Genomic DNA, 20089 nt, shown 5'->3' with positions numbered 1-20089 from the left:
TCTACTACCTCTACCCACCTCTCTGGTGATCTCTGTTGGGTAGAATCACCCAGTCTAGCTACTACCTCTACCCACCTCTCTGGTGATCTCTGCTGGGTAGAATCACCCAGTCTACTACCTCTACCCACCTCTCTGGTGATCTCTGTTGGGTAGAATCACCCAGTCTACTACCTCTACCCACCTCTCTGGTGATCTCTGTTGGGTAGAATCACCCAGTCTACTACCTCTACCCACCTCTCTGGTGATCTCTGTTGGGTAGAATCACCCAGTCTACTACCTCTACCCACCTCTCTGGTGATCTCTGTTGGGTAGAATCACCCAGTCTACTACCTCTACCCACCTCTCTGGTGATCTCTGTTGGGTAGAATCACACAGTCTACTACCTCTACCCACCTCTCTGGTGATCTCTGTTGGGTAGAATCACCCAGTCTAGCTACTACCTCTACCCACCTCTCTGGTGATCTCTGTTGGGTAGAATCAACCAGTCTAGCTACTACCTCTACCCACCTCTCTGGTGATCTCTGTTGGGTAGAATCAACCAGTCTAGCTACTACCTCTACCCACCTCTCTGGTGATCTCTGTTGGGTAGAATCACCCAGTCTACTACCTCTACCCACCTCTCTGGTGATCTCTGCTGGGTAGAATCACCCAGTCTACTACCTCTACCCACCTCTCTGGTGATCTCTGTTGGGTTGAATCACCCAGTCTAGCTACTACCTCTACCCACCTCTCTGGTGATCTCTGCTGGGTAGAATCACCCAGTCTACTACCTCTACCCACCTCTCTGGTGATCTCTGTTGGGTTGAATCACCCAGTCTAGCTACTACCTCTACCCACCTCTCTGGTGATCTCTGTTGGGTAGAATTGGAGGACAGGCTGAATGGCAGTAGGTCTTACTCTGTAATAATGTTAGGGTTGGGTTAAGTGCTCTGTCATTTAGCTGTCCTCTTCCACACTGCCTTCTAGGAAATTATCTAATTATAGGTTTTAAATCCATTCGTTGCTTTTTTGTAGCAAAATGTTTTTTTTTAATAACTTCCCCAAACATAATGTTTTCAGGTAATATCTGGTAGTTGTGTATTACTGGGTAATCACAATATGTGTACGTCCCAAATTGCATTCTATTCCCTATATAGTGCACAGTAGTATCCAACAGAGACTAACACAACCAGAGGTTTCCCCTGTAGTGGCTCTCCTCTCCCTTTAAATAGAATGGAATGTGCTTGTGGAGAGTGTGCGTCTTTGTGTGTGTGGGGCGGGTGCATGTGTGTGTATTTTTCCGCCAGAGACTAGCAACACACCCTTGTGTGTAGTGGTTAGCTCCAACCCGCTACAACCCAGTCTGTGGTAGTACCATTACAGGTTGACAAGGACAGTGTTGTTCATTCCTGGTCAAACGGATGTTAGTCATTTCATATCAGACAGACGTGTACCTTTTGAGTTGATAAAGAATTCTGTTGTTCCGGGACAGACACTACATCCCAAATGGCACCCTATTCCCTATATAGGGCACTACTTTTGACCAGGGCCCATAAAAGTAGTGCCCTATATACAGTTGAAGTCGGAAGTTTGCATAAACTTAGCTTGGAGTCATTTAAAACTCGTTTTTCAACCACTCCACAAATTTCTTGTGAACAAACTATAGTTTTGGCAAGTCGGTTAGGATATTTACTTTGCATGACACAAGTCATTTTTCTAACAATTGTTTACAGACAGATTATTTCACTTATAATTCACTGTATCACAATTCCAGTGGGTCAGAAGTTTACATACACTAAGTTGACTGTGCCTTTAAACAGCTTGGAAAATTCAGGAATGTCATGGCTTTAGAAGCTTCTGATAGGCTAATTGACATAATTTGAGTCAATTGGAGGTGTACCTGTGGATGTATTTCAAGGCCTACCTTCAAACTCAGTGCTTCTTTGCTTGACATCATGGGAAAATCAAAAGAAATCAGCCTAGACCTCAGAAAAAAATTGTAGACCTCCACAAGTCTGGTTCATCCTTGGGAGCAATTTCCAAACGCCTGAATGTACCACGTTCATCTGTACAAGCAATAGTACACAAGTATAACCACCATGGGACCATGCAGCCGTCATACCGCTCAGGAAGGAGACTCGTTCTGTCTCCTAGAGATGAATGTACTTTTGTGCAAAAAGTGCAAATCAATCCCAGAACAACAGCAAAGGATCTTGTGAAGATGCTGGAGGAAACAGGTACAAAAGTATTTATATCCACAGTAAAACCAGTCCTATATCAACATAACCTGAAAGGACGCTCAGCAAGGAAGAAGCCACTGCTCCAAAACCACCATTAAAAAAAGCCAGACTGCGGTTTGCAACTGCACATGGGGACAAAGATCATACTTTTTGGAGAAATGTCCTCTGGTCTGATGAAACAAAAATAGAACTGTTTGGCCGTAATGACCATCGTTATGTTTGGAGGAAAAAGGGGGAGGCTTGCAAGCTGAAGAACACCATCCCAACTGTGAAGTACAGGGATGGCAGCATCATGTTTTGGGGTGCTTTGCTGCAGGAGGGACTGGTGCACTTCACAAAATAGATGGCATCATGAGGGGGGGAAATTATGTGGATATTGAAGCAACATCTCAAGACATCAGTCAGGAAGTGAACGCTTGGTCGCAAATGGGTCTTCCAAATGGACAATGAAACCTAGCATACTTCCAAAGTTGTGGCAAAATGGCTTAAGGACAACCCTGTGATCTCCGTCACCTACTGTCACTGTTATCATTAGCTAAGCTCTAGGCCTTACTGGTCTGACAGACACATGTGTTTACAGATCTCCGTCACCTACTGTCACTGTTATCATTAGCTAAGCTCTAGGCCTTACTGGTCTGACAGACACATGTGTTTACAGATCTACGTCAACTACAGTCACCATGACGACTGGCATTGTTCTCAGTGTTCCAGAGGTGTGTTCGTGTGTCATGTGTTTGCATAGTACACGGTGTCTGGTTTTGTTTGCGTCACATAGCCTGGAGACTGATAGTACTCCCATCCCATGTAGATGTAATCCAAGACCAGTTAACAATCGTGTGTGTGTGGGTGTGTGCGTCACAGAGAAACTACTGCTGATATCCAAGACGACTCGTTAACAGCCCTGCCTAGTTCTGACCCGCCCTGACCCTGAGATCTGAATCACGTGACGTACCTCAGCAGTCAAAGAACAGGGACTCTGATGAGCTACCTAGATTTCAGACGGCTCCTTCCCGCACACTGCAGCCAGACAAGACATTCCAAACATTTCAACAGCCTCGCCATTCAGACTTCAGGTTCTACTATGGTGAAAAGCTGAACGCTGTAGACCCTATCTCTGCCTGTTATCACGGTCATTAAGGGTCATTAACAGAGATGTTAAAGTGAGGCCCGTGGCCAGACAGACGGAGAGGAAACACATTCTTATTGTCTTGTTGTGAATGAACGTCAGCTAACAGTATAGGCTTAATAACGCTATAATAACTAGCAGCCCCTGGCCATTTCCCTTGAAACAACAGATCTCAGATAGAGATAGCTTACGGCTTCAACCAGGCCCAACAGTAGATCTCAGATAGAGATAGCTAACGGCTTCAACCAGGCCCAACAGTAGATCTCAGATAGAGATAGCTAACGGCTTCAACCAGGCCCAACAGTAGATCTCAGATAGAGATATAGCTTCAACCAGGCCCAACAGTAGATCTCAGATAGAGATAGCTAACGGCTTCAACCAGGCCCAACAGTAGATCTCAGATAGAGATAGCTAACGGCTTCAACCAGGCCCAACAGTAGATCTCAGATAGAGATAGCTAACGGCTTCAACCAGGCCCAACAGTAGATCTCAGATAGAGATAGCTAACGGCTTCAACCAGGCCCAACAGTAGATCTCAGATAGAGATAGCTCAACCAGGCCCAACAGTAGATCTCAGATAGAGATAGCTAACGGCTTCAACCAGGCCCAACAGTAGATCTCAGATAGAGATAGCTAAGCTTCAACCAGGCCCAACAGTAGATCTCAGATAGAGATAGCTAACGGCTTCAACCAGGCCCAACAGTAGATCTCAGATAGAGATAGCTAACGGCTTCAACCAGGCCCAACAGTAGATCTCAGATAGAGATAGCTAACGGCTTCAACCAGGCCCAACAGTAGATCTCAGATAGAGATCTCAACCAGGCCCAACAGTAGATCTCAGATAGAGATAGCTAACGGCTTCAACCAGGCCCAACAGTAGATCTCAGATAGAGATAGCTAACGGCTTCAACCAGGCCCAACAGTATTTGCTTCCCAAATTCCCTAAAAGTGAACTACTTTTGTATCGTACTGCACCATAGGGAATAAGGGCACTGTTTGGGATGCTGCCCATGGCTAATCATGTGCCCGGTTGGTCGGTACTTGTGTGTTCACTTCAGTTAAGAGTAGTTTAAAGGAGGGCCAAAACGTGACCAGCTGGGTTCTGTTTCTGTTTCCAGGGCGACTGTGGTTGCAGCTGCAGCGTTCCTGGATGCCTTTCAGAAAGTGGCTGACCTGGCCACCAACACACGAGGTAGGACCATGTCCCTGTCCAGGGGTGAGGGGGGGGGGGGGTGCAGGAGGTAGGACCATGTCCCTGTCCAGGGGTGAGGGGGGTGCAGGAGGTAGGACCATGTCCCCGTCCAGGGGTGAGGGGGATGGGGGGGAGGAGGTGCGGGAGGTAGGACCATGTCCCTGTCCAGGGGTGAGGGGATGGGGGGGGGAGGTGCGGGAGGTAAGACATGTGGTAATTATTAGACTATAGTTAGCCCACTACAACATGTGGTAATTATTAGACTATAGTCAGCCCACTACAACATGTGGTAATTATTAGACTATAGTTAGCCCACTACAACATGTGGTAATTATTAGGCTATAGTTAGCCCACTACAACATATGGTAATTATTAGACTATAGTTAGCCCACTGCACTACAACATGTGGTAATTATTAGACCATAGTTAGCCCACTACAACATGTGGTAATTATTAGACTATAGTTAGCCCACTACAACATGTGGTAATTATTAGACTATAGTTAGCCCACTACAACGTGGTAATTATTAGACCATAGTTAGCCCACTACAACATGTGGTAATTATTAGACCATAGTTATCCCACTACAACATGTGGTAATTATTAGACTATAGTTAGCCCACTACAACATGTGATAATTATTAGACTATAGTTAGCCCACTACACTACAACATGTGGTAATTTTTAGACCATAGTTAGCCCACTACAACATGTGGTAATTATTAGACTATAGTTAGCCCACTACAACATGTGGTAATTATTAGACCATAGTTAGCCCACTACAACATGTGGTAATTATTAGACTATAGTTAGCCCACTACAACATGTGGTAATTATTAGACTATAGTTAGCCCACTACAACATGTGGTAATTATTAGACTATAGTTAGCCCACTACAACATGTGGTAATTATTAGACTATAGTTAGCCCACTACAACATGTGGTAATTATTAGACTATAGTTAGCCCACTACAACATGTGGTAATTATTACACTATAGTTATCCCACTGCACTACAACATGTGGTAATTATTAGACTATAGTTAGCCCACTACAACATGTGGTAATTATTAGACTATAGTTAGCCCACTACAACATGTGGTAATTATTCGACTATAGTTAGCCCACTACAACATGTGGTAATTATTCGACTATAGTTAGCCCACTACAACATGTGGTAATTATTAGACTATAGTTAGCCCACTACAACATATGGTAATTATTAGATTATAGTTAGCCCACTACAACATGTGGCAATTATTAGACTATAGTTAGCCCACTACAACATGTGGTAATTATTAGACTATAGTTAGCCCACTACAACATGTGGTAATTATTAGACTATAGTTAGCCCACAACAACATGTGGTAATTATTAGACTATAGTTAGCCCACTACAACATGTGGTAATTATTAGACTATAGTTAGCCCACTACAACATGTGGTAATTATTAGACTATAGTTAGCCCACTACAACATGTGGTAATTATTAGACTATAGTTAGCCCACTACAACATGTGGTAATTATTAGGCTATAGTTAGCCCACTACAACATGTGGTAATTATTAGACTATAGTTAGCCCACTACAACATGTGGTAATTATTAGACTATAGTTAGCCCACTACAACATGTGGTAATTATTAGACTATAGTTAGCCCACTACAACATGTGGTAATTATTAGACTATAGTTAGCCCACTACAACATGTGGTAATTATTAGACTATAGTTAGCCCACTACAACATGTGGTAATTATTAGACTATAGGTATACTGCACTACAACATGTGGTAATTATTAGACTATAGTTATCCCACTACAACATGTGGTAATTATTAGACTATAGTTAGCTCACTACAACATGTGGTAATTATTAGACTATAGTTAGCCCACTACACTACAACATGTGGTATTTATTAGGCTATAGTTATCCCACTACAACATGTGGTAATTATTAGACTATAGTTATCCCACTACACTACAACATGTGGTATTTATTAGGCTATAGTTATCCCACTACAACATGTGGTAATTATTAGACTATAGTTAGCCCACTACAACATGTGGTAATTATTAGACCATAGTTAGCCCACTACAACATGTGGTAATTATTAGACTATAGTTAGCCCACTACAACATGTGGTAATTATTAGACTATAGTTAGCCCACTACAACATGTGGTAATTATTAGACTATAGTTAGCCCACTACAACATGTGGTAATTATTAGACTATAGTTAGCCCACTACAACATGTGGTAATTATTAGACTATAGTTAGCCCACTACAACATGTGGTAATTATTACACTATAGTTATCCCACTGCACTACAACATGTGGTAATTATTAGACTATAGTTAGCCCACTACAACATGTGGTAATTATTAGACTATAGTTAGCCCACTACAACATGTGGTAATTATTCGACTATAGTTAGCCCACTACAACATGTGGTAATTATTCGACTATAGTTAGCCCACTACAACATGTGGTAATTATTCGACTATAGTTAGCCCACTACAACATATGGTAATTATTAGATTATAGTTAGCCCACTACAACATGTGGCAATTATTAGACTATAGTTAGCCCACTACAACATGTGGTAATTATTAGACTATAGTTAGCCCACTACAACATGTGGTAATTATTAGACTATAGTTAGCCCACAACAACATGTGGTAATTATTAGACTATAGTTAGCCCACTACAACATGTGGTAATTATTAGACTATAGTTAGCCCACTACAACATGTGGTAATTATTAGACTATAGTTAGCCCACTACAACATGTGGTAATTATTAGACTATAGTTAGCCCACTACAACATGTGGTAATTATTAGGCTATAGTTAGCCCACTACAACATGTGGTAATTATTAGACTATAGTTAGCCCACTACAACATGTGGTAATTATTAGACTATAGTTAGCCCACTACAACATGTGGTAATTATTAGACTATAGTTAGCCCACTACAACATGTGGTAATTATTAGACTATAGTTAGCCCACTACAACATGTGGTAATTATTAGACTATAGTTAGCCCACTACAACATGTGGTAATTATTAGACTATAGTTATCCCACTGCACTACAACATGTGGTAATTATTAGACTATAGTTATCCCACTACAACATGTGGTAATTATTAGACTATAGTTAGCTCACTACAACATGTGGTAATTATTAGACTATAGTTAGCCCACTACACTACAACATGTGGTATTTATTAGGCTATAGTTATCCCACTACAACATGTGGTAATTATTAGACTATAGTTATCCCACTACACTACAACATGTGGTATTTATTAGGCTATAGTTATCCCACTACAACATGTGGTAATTATTAGACTATAGTTATCCCACTACAACATGTGGTAATTATTAGACTATAGTTAGCCCACTACACTACAACATGTGGTATTTATTAGGCTATAGTTATCCCACTACAACATGTGGTAATTATTAGACTATAGTTAGCCCACTACAACATGTGGTAATTATTAGACTATAGTTAGCCCACTACAACATGTGGTAATTATTAGACTATAGTTAGCCCACTACAACATGTGGTAATTATTAGACTATAGTTAGCCCACTACAACATGTGGTAATTATTAGACTATAGTTAGCCCACTACAACATGTGGTAATTATTAGATTATAGTTAGCCCACTACAACATGTGGTAATTATTAGACTATAGTTAGCCCACTGCACTACAACATGTGGTAATTATTTGACTATAGTTAGCCCACTACAACATGTGGTAATTGTTAGACTATAGTTAGCCCACTACAACATGTGGTAATTATTCGACTATAGTTAGCCCACTACAACATGTGATAATTATTAGACTATAGTTAGCCCACTACAACATGTGGTAATTATTAGACTATAGTTAGCCCACTGCACTACAACATGTGGTAATTATTAGACTATAGTTAGCCCACTACAACATGTGGTAATTATTCGACTATAGTTAGCCCACTACAACATGTGGTAATTATTCGACTATAGTTAGCCCACTACAACATGTGGTAATTATTAGACTATAGTTAGCCCACTACAACATGTGGTAATTATTAGACTATAGTTAGCCTACTACAACATGTGGTAATTATTAGACTATAGTTAGCCCACTACAACATGTGGTAATTATTAGACTATAGTTAGCCCACTACAACATGTGGTAATTATTAGACTATAGTTATCCCACTGCACTACAACATGTGGTATTTTTTAGACTATAGTTAGCCCACTACAACATGTGGTAATTATTAAACTATAGTTAGCCCACTACAACATGTGGTATTTATTAGACTATAGTTAGCCCACTACAACATGTGGTAATTATTAGACTATAGTTAGCCCACTGCACTACAACGCGGTCATTTTCGACTTGTTCCCATTCCCTATTGGTTCAGGGGTCATTCTGTTTTAAAACCCTGGGAGTTCCACCACTTTAACCAAGCACCTGAGCTCACTGGCTGACAGGGGAAGGGGCATAACCCCATAACCCCTGGTCTTCAGAGGGCTTTTGCCTTTGTGTTGAATGGGGGGGGGGGGGGGGGGGGTAGTTGGCTGTGGAATGTTTCAGGTCCTCAGAGTAAAGATTATAGAAAGACCAGTGTTAACCTATCGGCATCCTACCACACAGTGATTCTTGACTCCTTGCAGTACTATGGCTAATGGTTTCTTGAGCAGCCTGCTTGAATGATTTGGGCCCCGGTCCTGTCTGCTGGTGCAGTGGCGGCCATGTTGTTTTAAAGGGGTTGAACAGGGGTGGGGAATATGAAGGGATCAGGTGGTTGATCCTGTGGGTAGTAAATCCCTCAGGCTGCTGTTTGAAGCCGTGACACCGCCCTCTCTCTGCCCACACGGCCCTCTCCACCCTGCCTGCCACTGATCACACACACACACACACACACACACACACACACACACACACACACACACACACACACACACACACACACACACACACACACACACACACACACACACACACACACACCACATCTGGCATCAGTAAGCTCCACTTCCTCACACAGGGAACTAGTGATGGGGGAAGATAATCGATACAGCGACATGTCGAGAAAAACATTTTTACAATACATCGTATCGTTTTGATAATATCGCATTATTTTTGTGCTAGTTGTCCGTACCTGCACCAAAACTCCAGTATTTATCCTTCATAGCTAGTTGGCTGTACCTGCACCAAAACTCCAGTATTTATCCTTCATAGCTAGTTTGCTGTACCTGCACCAAAACTCCAGTATTTATCCTTCATAGCTAGTTGGCTGTACCTGCACCAAAACTCCAGTATTTATCCTTCATAGCTAGTTTGCTGTACCTGCACCAAAACTCCAGTATTTATCCTTCATATCTAGTTGGCTGTACCTGCACCAAAAATCCAGTATTTATCCTTCATAGCTAGTTGGCTGGACCTGCACCAAAAATCCAGTATTTATCCTTCATATTCATATTCCTTCAATACATATTGTATTTGCAACTAAGTATTGTGATAATATCGTATGGAACCCACCCTACCAGCTTCAGGGTGCGTGTGCTTGTGCGCGTGTGTGTGCGCGTGTGTGTGTGTGTGTGTGTGTGTGTGTGTGTGTGTGTGTGTGTGTGTGTGTGTGTGTGTGTGTGTGTGTGTGTGTGTGTGTGTGTGTGTGTGTGTGTGTATAAGTATGTGTAAGTGTGTAGAAAGAGCTGCTGGCTGTAGAAGGAGTTGCTGGCTGTAGAAGGAGATGCTGGCTGTAGAAGGAGATGCTGGCTGTAGAAGGAGCTGCTGGCTGTAGAAAGAGCTGCTGGCTGTAGAAGGAGTTGCTGGCTGTAGAAGGAGCTGCTGGCTGTAGAAGGAGCTGCTGGCTGTAGAAGGAGTTGCTGGCTGTAGAAGGAGTTGCTGGCTGTAGAAGGAGTTGCTGGCTGTAGAAGGAGATGCTGGCTGTAGAAGGAGCTGCTGGCTGTAGAAGGAGCTGCTGGCTGCAGAAGGAGCTGCTGGCTGTAGAAGGAGTTGCTGGCTGTAGAAGGAGCTGCTGGCTGTAGAAGGAGCTGCTGGCTGAAGAAGGAGTTGCTGGCTGTAGAAGGAGTTGCTGGCTGTAGAAGGAGATGCTGGCTGTAGAAGGAGTTGCTGGCTGTAGAAGGAGTTGCTGGCTGTAGAAGGAGATGCTGGCTGTAGAAGGAGCTGCTGGCTGTAGAAGGAGCTGCTGGCTGTAGAAGGAGCTGCTGGCTGTAGAAGGAGATGCTGGCTGTAGAAGGAGCTGCTGGCTGTAGAAGGAGATGCTGGCTGTAGAAAATCCATTCTCATCCCGGCAGGCTGACACTTCCAGCTGTACACAGGGCTATTAATAGGAGCTCAGCGACACACACATTCGTCAGGCACCGTAGGAACAGACACACACACACACACACACACACACACACACACACACACACACACACTTTTCCTGTAGCCACTCCGGCTGGTTTAAGGACAGAAGCAGTACTAGAGTTTTATGATGACTGATGATGCAGGAGTATCAGAGCAGAGGAGCCCCAATCAGAGAGGTAACACTGGGTTATAGTAGTAGAGTCAGAGAGGTAACACTGGGTTATAGTAGTAGAGTCAGAGAGGTGACACTAGGTTATAGTAGTAGAGTCAGAGAGGTAACACTAGGTTATAGTAGTAGAGTCAGAGAGGTAACACTGGGTTATAGTAGTAGAGTCAGAGAGGTGACACTAGGTTATAGTAGTAGAGTCAGAGAGGTAACACTGGGTTATAGTAGTAGAGTCAGAGAGGTATCACTAGGTTATATTAGTAGAGTCAGAGAGGTATCACTAGGTTATAGTAGTAGAGTCAGAGAGGTAACACTAGGTTATAGTAGTAGAGTCAGAGAGGTATCACTAGGTTATAGTAGTAGAGTCAGAGAGGTAACACTAGGTTATAGTAGTAGAGTCAGAGAGGTAACACTAGGTTATAGTAGTAGAGTCAGAGAGGTATCACTAGGTTATAGTAGTAGAGTCAGAGAGGTAACACTAGGTTATAGTAGTAGAGTCAGAGAGGTAACACTAGGTTATAGTAGTAGAGTCAGAGAGGTATCACTAGGTTATAGTAGTAGAGTCAGAGAGGTAACACTGGGTTATAGTAGTAGAGTCAGAGAGGTAACACTAGGTTATAGTAGTAGAGTCAGAGAGGTAACACTAGGCTATAGTAGTAGAGTCAGAGAGGTAACACTAGGTTATAGTAGTAGAGTCAGAGAGGTAACACTAGGTTATAGTAGTAGAGTCAGAGAGGTAACACTAGGTCATAGTAGTAGAGTCAGAGAGGTAACACTAGGTTATAGTAGTAGAGTCAGAGAGGTAACACTAGGCTATAGTAGTAGAGTCAGAGAGATAACACTAGGTTATAGTAGTAGAGTCAGAGAGGTAACACTAGGTTATAGTAGTAGAGTCAGAGAGGTGACACTGGGTTATAGTAGTAGAGTCAGAGAGGTGACACTAGGTTATAGTAGTAGAGTCAGAGAGGTAACACTAGGTTATAGTAGTAGAGTCAGTTTGAGAGTGTAGTATGAGCTGGCTCCATGGCAACTGTCAGTACTTAGGAAAGTTAGGCCCTCCAGGTCTGAGTAGTAGGACATAGACTGTATGTACTGTATAACCCCAGTGTTATTTATCTTGGACTGGTGACGGACGACTGCAGATGAGATACAGTCTTCATGATGTGGGCTTGCAGTACGTCAATATTAGCCCCATATTGATGTTCGTTCAGATTTTACAAGATACTTTATTGAGACAGGAATGTGACCTCATAAACTCATATAAAAAATATAGTTTAAAATATGAAATGAGTGGTTGAGGGTGTTGAGGTTAGATATAGAGTATATAGGCCTCCACCTGTTATCATCTTATTTGGAGAGGTTTAACCTACGGGAAGTTCATTGTTGTCAACATTTTTATTTCTCCAAGATCGTAAAGTCAACACAGCTTTCCGACTCAGAGCCTCCTGAAGTAATAAGAATGTCAATGAAACGAAGAACAACCGTTTGCATCCAAGTATTACTGTGTTTAATCTGCCAAGGTTTATTGTTGTCACCTTTCATGGACAGATGGGTACAGTAACAGTCCGGCTTTGATTGGATCAGTCGGAGGGTTTACCTGAGGACAGGTGTTGTTCTGTTCCGTTGTCTTCTGTTCCGTTGTCTTCTGTTCTGTTCTCTTCTGTTCTGTTCTGTGTGGTTCTGTTCTCTTCTGTTTGTTGTGTTCTCTTCTGTTCTGTTCTTTTCTGTTCTCTTCTGTTATGTTCTGTTCTCTTCTGTTGTGTTCTGTTCTGTTCTCTTCTGTTATGTTCTCTTCTGTTTTCTTCTGTTATGTTCTGTTCTCTTCTGTTGTGTTCTGTTCTCTTCTGTTGTGTTCTGTTCTGTTCTCTTCTGTTATGTTCTGTTCTCTTATGTTATGTTCTGTTCTCTTCTGTTGTGTTCTGTTCTCTTCTGTTATGTTCTGTTCTCTTCTGTTCTGTTATCTTCTGTTCTGTTATCTTCTGTTCTGTCCTCTTCTGTTCTGTTCTGTTCTCTTCTCTTCTGTTCTGATCTGTTCTCTTCTGTTCTGTTGTTCTGTTCAGGCTTACGTATAAGTACAAGGGGTTGTTTAGTAGTCTGTAAAAGACATTCAAGTGTAGTTTACTTTTCTCTTAAACACTCCCTTTAAAGAGGAGCCAGTTATCTCTCTTTACCACTGCAAGGGTTTGTGTTGTTTCCCAAAGCAATATTCTAGGTTTTACTCCCACCTTTAAGACTCACAATGTTTTCCAAACCCACACTGTTTTCACAGCTTCATAGCATGAGCAAAGATGAGTCACATCCTGTCAACAGAAAGTTGAAACCCTGCCACATGGTAGAGGAGGTGGACTGTCTAGTTGAAACCCTGTCACATGGCAGAGGAGGTGGACTGTCTAGTCGAAACCCTGTCACATGGTAGAGGAGGTGGACTGTCTAGTCGAAGCCCTGTCACATGGTAGATGAGGTGGACTGTCTAGTTGAATCCCTGTCACATGGCAGAGGAGGTGGACTGTCTAGTCGAAACCCTGTCACATGGTAGAGGAGGTGGACTGTCTAGTCGAAACCCTGTCACATGTTAGAGGAGGTGGACTGTCTAGTCGAAACCCTGTCACATGGTAGAGGAGGTGGACTGTCTAGTTGAATCCCTGTCACATGGCAGAGGAGGTGGACTGTCTAGTCGAAACCCTGTCACATGGTAGAGGAGGTGGACTGTCTAGTTGAAACCCTGTCACATGGTAGAGGAGGTGTCTAGTTGAAACCCTGTCACATGGCAGAGGAGGTGGACTGTCTAGTCGAAACCCTGTCACATGGTAGAGGAGGTGGACTGTCTAGTCGAAACCCTGTCACATGGTAGAGGAGGTGGACTGTCTAGTTGAATCCCTGTCACATGGCAGAGGAGGTGGACTGTCTAGTCGAAACCCTGTCACATGGTAGAGGAGGTGGACTGTATGTTGAAACAATGTCACATGGTAGAGGAGGTGGACTGTCTAGTTGAAACCCTGTCACATGGCAGATGAGGTGGACTGTCTAGTTGAAACCCTGTCACATGGTAGAGGAGGTGGACTGTCTAGTCGAAACCCTGTCACATGGTAGAGGAGGTGGACTGTCTAGTCGAAACCCTGTCACATGGCAGAGGAGGTGGACTGTCTAGTTGAAACCCTGTCACATGGTACAGCAGGTGGACTGTCTTGGTGAAACCCTGTCACATGGTAGAGGAGGTGGACTGTCTAGTTGAAACCCTGTCACATGGCAGAGGAGGTGGACTGTCTAGTTGAAACCCTGCCACATGGTAGAGGAGGTGTACTGTCTAGTTGAAACCCTGTCACATGGTAGAGGAGGTGTCTAGTTGAAACCCTGTCACATGGCAGAGGAGGTGGACTGTCTAGTTGAAACCCTGTCACATGGTAGAGGAGGTGTCTAGTCGAAACCCTGTCACATGGTAGAGGAGGTGTCTAGTTGAAACCCTGTCACATGGTAGAGGAGGTGGACTGTCTAGTTGAAACCCTGTCACATGGTAGAGGAGGTGGACTGTCTAGTTGAAACCCTGTCACATGGTAGAGGAGGTGGACTGTCTAGTCGAAACCCTGTCACATGGTAGAGGAGGTGGACTGTCTAGTTGAAACCCTGTCACATGGCAGAGGAGGTGGACTGTCTAGTTGAAACCCTGTCACATGGCAGAGGAGGTGGACTGTCTAGTTGAAACCCTGTCACATGGTAGAGGAGGTGGACTGTCTAGTTGAAACCCTGTCACATGGCAGAGGAGGTGGACTGTCTAGTTGAAACCCTGTCACATGGTAGAGGAGGTGGACTGTCTAGTTGAAACCCTGTCACATGGCAGAGGAGGTGGACTGTCTAGTTGAAACCCTGTCACATGGTAGAGGAGGTGGACTGTCTAGTTGAAACCCTGTCACATGGTAGAGGAGGTGGACTGTCTAGTTGAAACCCTGTCACATGGCAGAGGAGGTGGACTGTCTAGTTGAAACCCTGTCACATGGCAGAGGAGGTGGATGTCTAGTTGAAACCCTGTCACATGGCAGAGGAGGTGGACTGTCTAGTTGAAACCCTGTCACATGGTAGAGGAGGTGGACTGTCTAGTTGAAACCCTGTCACATGGCAGAGGAGGTGGACTGTCTAGTTGAAACCCTGTCACATGGTAGAGGAGGTGGACTGTCTAGTTGAAACCCTGTCACATGGTAGAGGAGGTCTACTGTCTAGTCGAAACCCTGTCACATGGTAGAGGAGGTGGACTGTCTAGTTGAAACCCTGTCACATGGCAGAGGAGGTGGACTGTCTAGTTGAAACCCTGTCACATGGTAGAGGAGGTCTACTGTCTAGTTGAAACCCTGTCACATGGTAGAGGAGGTGGACTGTCTAGTTGAAACCCTGTCACATGGTAGAGGAGGTGGACTGTCTAGTTGAAACCCTGTCACATGGCAGAGGAGGTGTAGTCTAGTTGAAACCCTGTCACATGGTAGAGGAGGTGGACTGTCTAGTTGAAACCCTGTCACATGGTAGAGGAGGTGTCTAGTTGAAACCCTGTCACATGGTAGAGGAGGTGTCTAGTTGAAACCCTGTCACATGGCAGAGGAGGTGGACTGTCTAGTTGAAACCCTGTCACATGGTAGAGGAGGTGGACTGTCTAGTCGAAACCCTGTCACATGGCAGAGGAGGTGGACTGTCTAGTTGAAACCCTGTCACATGGTAGAGGAGGTGTCTAGTTGAAACCCTGTCACATGGTAGAGGAGGTGGACTGTCTAGTTGAAACCCTGTCACATGGTAGAGGAGGTGGACTGTCTAGTTGAAACCCTGTCACATGGCAGAGGAGGTGGACTGTCTTGTTGAAACCCTGTCACATGGTAGAGGAGGTGTAGTCTAGTTGAAACCCTGTCACATGGTAGAGGAGGTGGACTGTCTAGTTGAAACCCTGTCACATGGCAGAGGAGGTGGACTGTCTAGTTGAAACCCTGTCACATGGTAGAGGAGGTGGACTGTCTAGTTGAAACCCTGTCACATGGTAGAGGAGGTGGACTGTCTAGTTGAAACCCTGTCACATGGCAGAGGAGGTGGACTGTCTAGTTGAAACCCTGTCACATGGCAGAGGAGGTGGACTGTCTAGTTGAAACCCTGTCACATGGTAGAGGAGGTGGACTGTATGTTGAATGATGAAATATGAGGCTCTGCGACGGCAGGAGTGGAACTCTTCTGTTTGCTTTGGCCGTGTCCGCTGCTGTGTGTGAGTCACAGTTTTATAATGTTAGTAGAATCCTCTGCTATTTGTGTTTCTTCACCTTCATCCAGTCACTCGCCACCTTGATATCCAGCCAGGGTTTTCACTCTCTCTTCTGTTCTCCAAGTCCATCAGCCTTTTCAACTCTCCCACTTTACCTTAGTTAGAAGAGTTCTGGGCTGTTTCCCTTGAATGAGATGGTTTACAATCAATTTGTTAACTGTTAAATTGGATGTTCACAGATGTGATTTAAAGGATGATAGTTGTTAACACTTGCGTTGTGTAAATCCAGGAGTGGCCTGCGTTTTACAGGGAAGACATTTGAAAATATACCTTTTTGTAAGACACTTAAGTTTTTGTCATTTTTCTAACAACATTATTTAACTTCAGTTGCTGACTTGCCTAATACAGTTGCTAAAGCGGTATTTGATTTTCTTGAATAGGTATAGTACCTATAAAGTACTCTACTGAACTCTATCCCTTTAGTACCTATAAAGTACTCTACTGAACTCTATCCCTTTAGTATCTATACAGTACTCTACTGAACTCTATCCCTTTTAGTATCTATAAAGTACTCTACTGAACTCTATCCCTTTAGTACCTATAAAGTACTCTACTGAACTCTATCCCTTTAGTATCTATAAAGTACTCTACTGAACTCTATCCCTTTAGTATCTATACAGTACTCTACTGAACTCTATCCCTTTTAGTATCTATACAGTACTCTACTGAACTCTATCCCTTTAGTATCTATACAGTACTCTACTGAACTCTATCCCTTTAGTATCTATACAGTACTCTACTGAACTCTATCCCTTTTAGTATCTATACAGTATTCTACTGAACTCTATCCCTTTAGTATCTATACAGTACTCTACTGAACTCTATCCATTTTAGTATCTATACAGTACTCTACTGAACTCTATCCCTTTAGTATCTATAAAGTACTCTACTGAACTCTATCCCTTTAGTATCTATACAGTACTCTACTGAACTCTATCCCTTTAGTATCTATAAAGTACTCTACTGAACTCTATCCCTTTAGTATCCATAAAGTACTCTACTGAACTCTATCCCTTTTAGTATCTATAAAGTACTCTACTGAACTCTATCCCTTTTAGTACCCATAAAGTACTCTACTGAACTCTATCCCTTTTAGTATCTATAAAGTACTCTACTGAACTCTATCCCTTTTAGTACCCATAAAGTACTCTACTGAACTCTATCCCTTTAGTATCTATAAAGTACTCTACTGAACTCTATCCCTTTAGTATCTATACAGTACTCTACTGAACTCTATCCATTTTAGTATCTATACAGTACTCTACTGAACTCTATCCCTTTAGTATCTATACAGTACTCTACTGAACTCTATCCCTTTAGTATCTATACAGTACTCTACTGAACTCTATCCCTTTAGTATCTATACAGTACTCTACTGAACTCTATCCAGTTTAGTATCTATACAGTACTCTACTGAACTCTATCCCTTTAGTATCTATAAAGTACTCTACTGAACTCTATCCCTTTTAGTACCCATAAAGTACTCTACTGAACTCTATCCCTTTTAGTATCTATAAAGTACTCTACTGAACTCTATCCCTTTTAGTACCCATAAAGTACTCTACTGAACTCTATCCCTTTAGTATCTATAAAGTACTCTACTGAACTCTATCCCTTTAGTATCTATACAGTACTCTACTGAACTCTATCCATTTTAGTATCTATACAGTACTCTACTGAACTCTATCCCTTTAGTATCTATAAAGTACTCTACTGAACTCTATCCCTTTAGTATCTATAAAGTACTCTACTGAACTCTATCCCTTTAGTATCTATACAGTACTCTACTGAACTCTATCCCTTTAGTATCTATAAAGTACTCTACTGAACTCTATCCATTTTAGTATCTATACAGTACTCTACTGAACTCTATCCCTTTAGTATCTATAAAGTACTCTACTGAACTCTATCCCTTTAGTATCTATAAAGTACTCTACTGAACTCTATCCCTTTAGTATCTATACAGTACTCTACTGAACTCTATCCCTTTTAGTACCCATAAAGTACTCTACTGAACTCTATCCCTTTTAGTATCTATAAAGTACTCTACTGAACTCTATCCCTTTTAGTACCCATAAAGTACTCTACTGAACTCTATCCCTTTAGTATCTATAAAGTACTCTACTGAACTCTATCCCTTTAGTATCTATACAGTACTCTACTGAACTCTATCCCTTTTAGTACCCATAAAGTACTCTACTGAACTCTATCCCTTTAGTATCTATAAAGTACTCTACTGAACTCTATCCCTTTAGTATCTATACAGTACTCTACTGAACTCTATCCATTTTAGTATCTATACAGTACTCTACTGAACTCTATCCCTTTAGTATCTATAAAGTACTCTACTGAACTCTATCCCTTTAGTATCTATAAAGTACTCTACTGAACTCTATCCCTTTAGTATCCATAAAGTACTCTACTGAACTCTATCCCTTTAGTATCCATAAAGTACTCTACTGAACTCTATCCCTTTAGTATCCATAAAGTACTCTACTGAACTCTATCCCTTTAGTATCCATAAAGTACTCTACTGAACTCTATCCCTTTAGTATCCATAAAGTACTCTACTGAACTCTATCCCTTTTAGTATCTATAAAGTACTCTACTGAACTCTATCCCTTTAGTACCTATAAAGTACTCTACTGAACTCTATCCCTTTAGTATCCATAAAGTACTCTACTGAACTCTATCCCTTTTAGTATATATTAAGTACTCTACTGAACTTTATCCTCTTTCTCAAAGAGAAAACAAACAGAAGCCTCCAGGCACGGGATATGGACAGAGCAGTGAGCACTTCTCCTGGAGATCATGGAGAGAGGCATGCTGGAAAATTCTCCCTCCTCTGGGTACGGTTCTGAGAGGCTGATCTCTCCTCTGGGTAGGGTTCTGAGAGGCTGATCCCTCCTCTGGGTAGGGTTCTGGGAAGCTGATCTCTCCTCTGGGTAGGGTTCTGAGAGGCTGATCTCTCCTCTGGGTAGGATTCTGAGAGGCTGATCTCTCCTCTGGGTAGGGTTCTGAGAGGCTGATCTCTCCTCTCGGTAGGGTTCTGAGAGGCTGATCTCTCCTCTGGGTAGGGTTCTGAGAGGTTGATCTCTCCTCTGGGTAGGGTTCTGAGAGGCTGATCTCTCCTCTGGGTAGGGTTCTGAGAGGCTGATCTCTCCTCTGGGTAGGGTTCTGAGAGGCTGATCTCTCCTCTGGGTAGGGTTCTGAGAGGCTGATCTCTCCTCTGGGTAGGGTTCTGAGAGGCTGATCCATTTTTCCATTAATATATAGAGCTAGCAATTGCTGCTCTCACAGACCATATTTTCCCTAACTATAGAATGGTTCCCTGTAGGAAGAGGCTCAATAGACTGCAGGCTGTATAAATAGCCGCCTGACTTTTTTATGTGTCATGTCATTGTATGTGAATCCAGAGCTTCAGAGCATTGAGGCTACTGTACTGTACTAAACGATAACACTGAGGCCTTTGTGAGCGTGCCCAGTTCAGTCTATTCACTCCTCCCTTAATGCCAATTGAGGGAGTTCATCTGGCTGTGGTGGCCTGGGCCCGCCCGACGAGCAGGACAGGGATAAAGTCATGGGCTTTGAAGTGGCGAGAGAGAGAGGCAGAGAGATAGGGGACAGAGAGGGAGACATAGAGAGAGAGAGAGAGAGAGGCAGAGAGATAGGGGACAGAGAGGGAGACATAGAGAGAGAGAGGCAGAGAAAGAGGGAGACAG

General features: G+C 42.9%; 1 protein-coding gene across 3 annotated transcripts in view; it reads left to right on the top strand.

Annotated features, from left to right (window-relative positions):
• LOC135521018 (protein MTSS 1-like) overlaps window positions 1–20089 on the top strand; it is a 176133-nt gene that overhangs the window by 13638 nt on the left and 142406 nt on the right. For all 3 annotated transcript variants that reach the window (XM_064946921.1, XM_064946920.1, XM_064946922.1), the window contains exon 3: window positions 4464–4537. In XM_064946921.1, the coding sequence (XP_064802993.1) occupies window positions 4464–4537 (74 nt within the window). The remainder of the gene's footprint in view (window positions 1–4463; window positions 4538–20089) is intronic.

Source organism: Oncorhynchus masou, chromosome 29, assembly GCF_036934945.1.
Source record: "Oncorhynchus masou masou isolate Uvic2021 chromosome 29, UVic_Omas_1.1, whole genome shotgun sequence".
NCBI lineage: Eukaryota > Metazoa > Chordata > Actinopteri > Salmoniformes > Salmonidae > Oncorhynchus > Oncorhynchus masou.
Note: the sequence above shows the minus strand (reverse complement) of the source record. Positions and strands in the feature narration are given on the sequence as shown.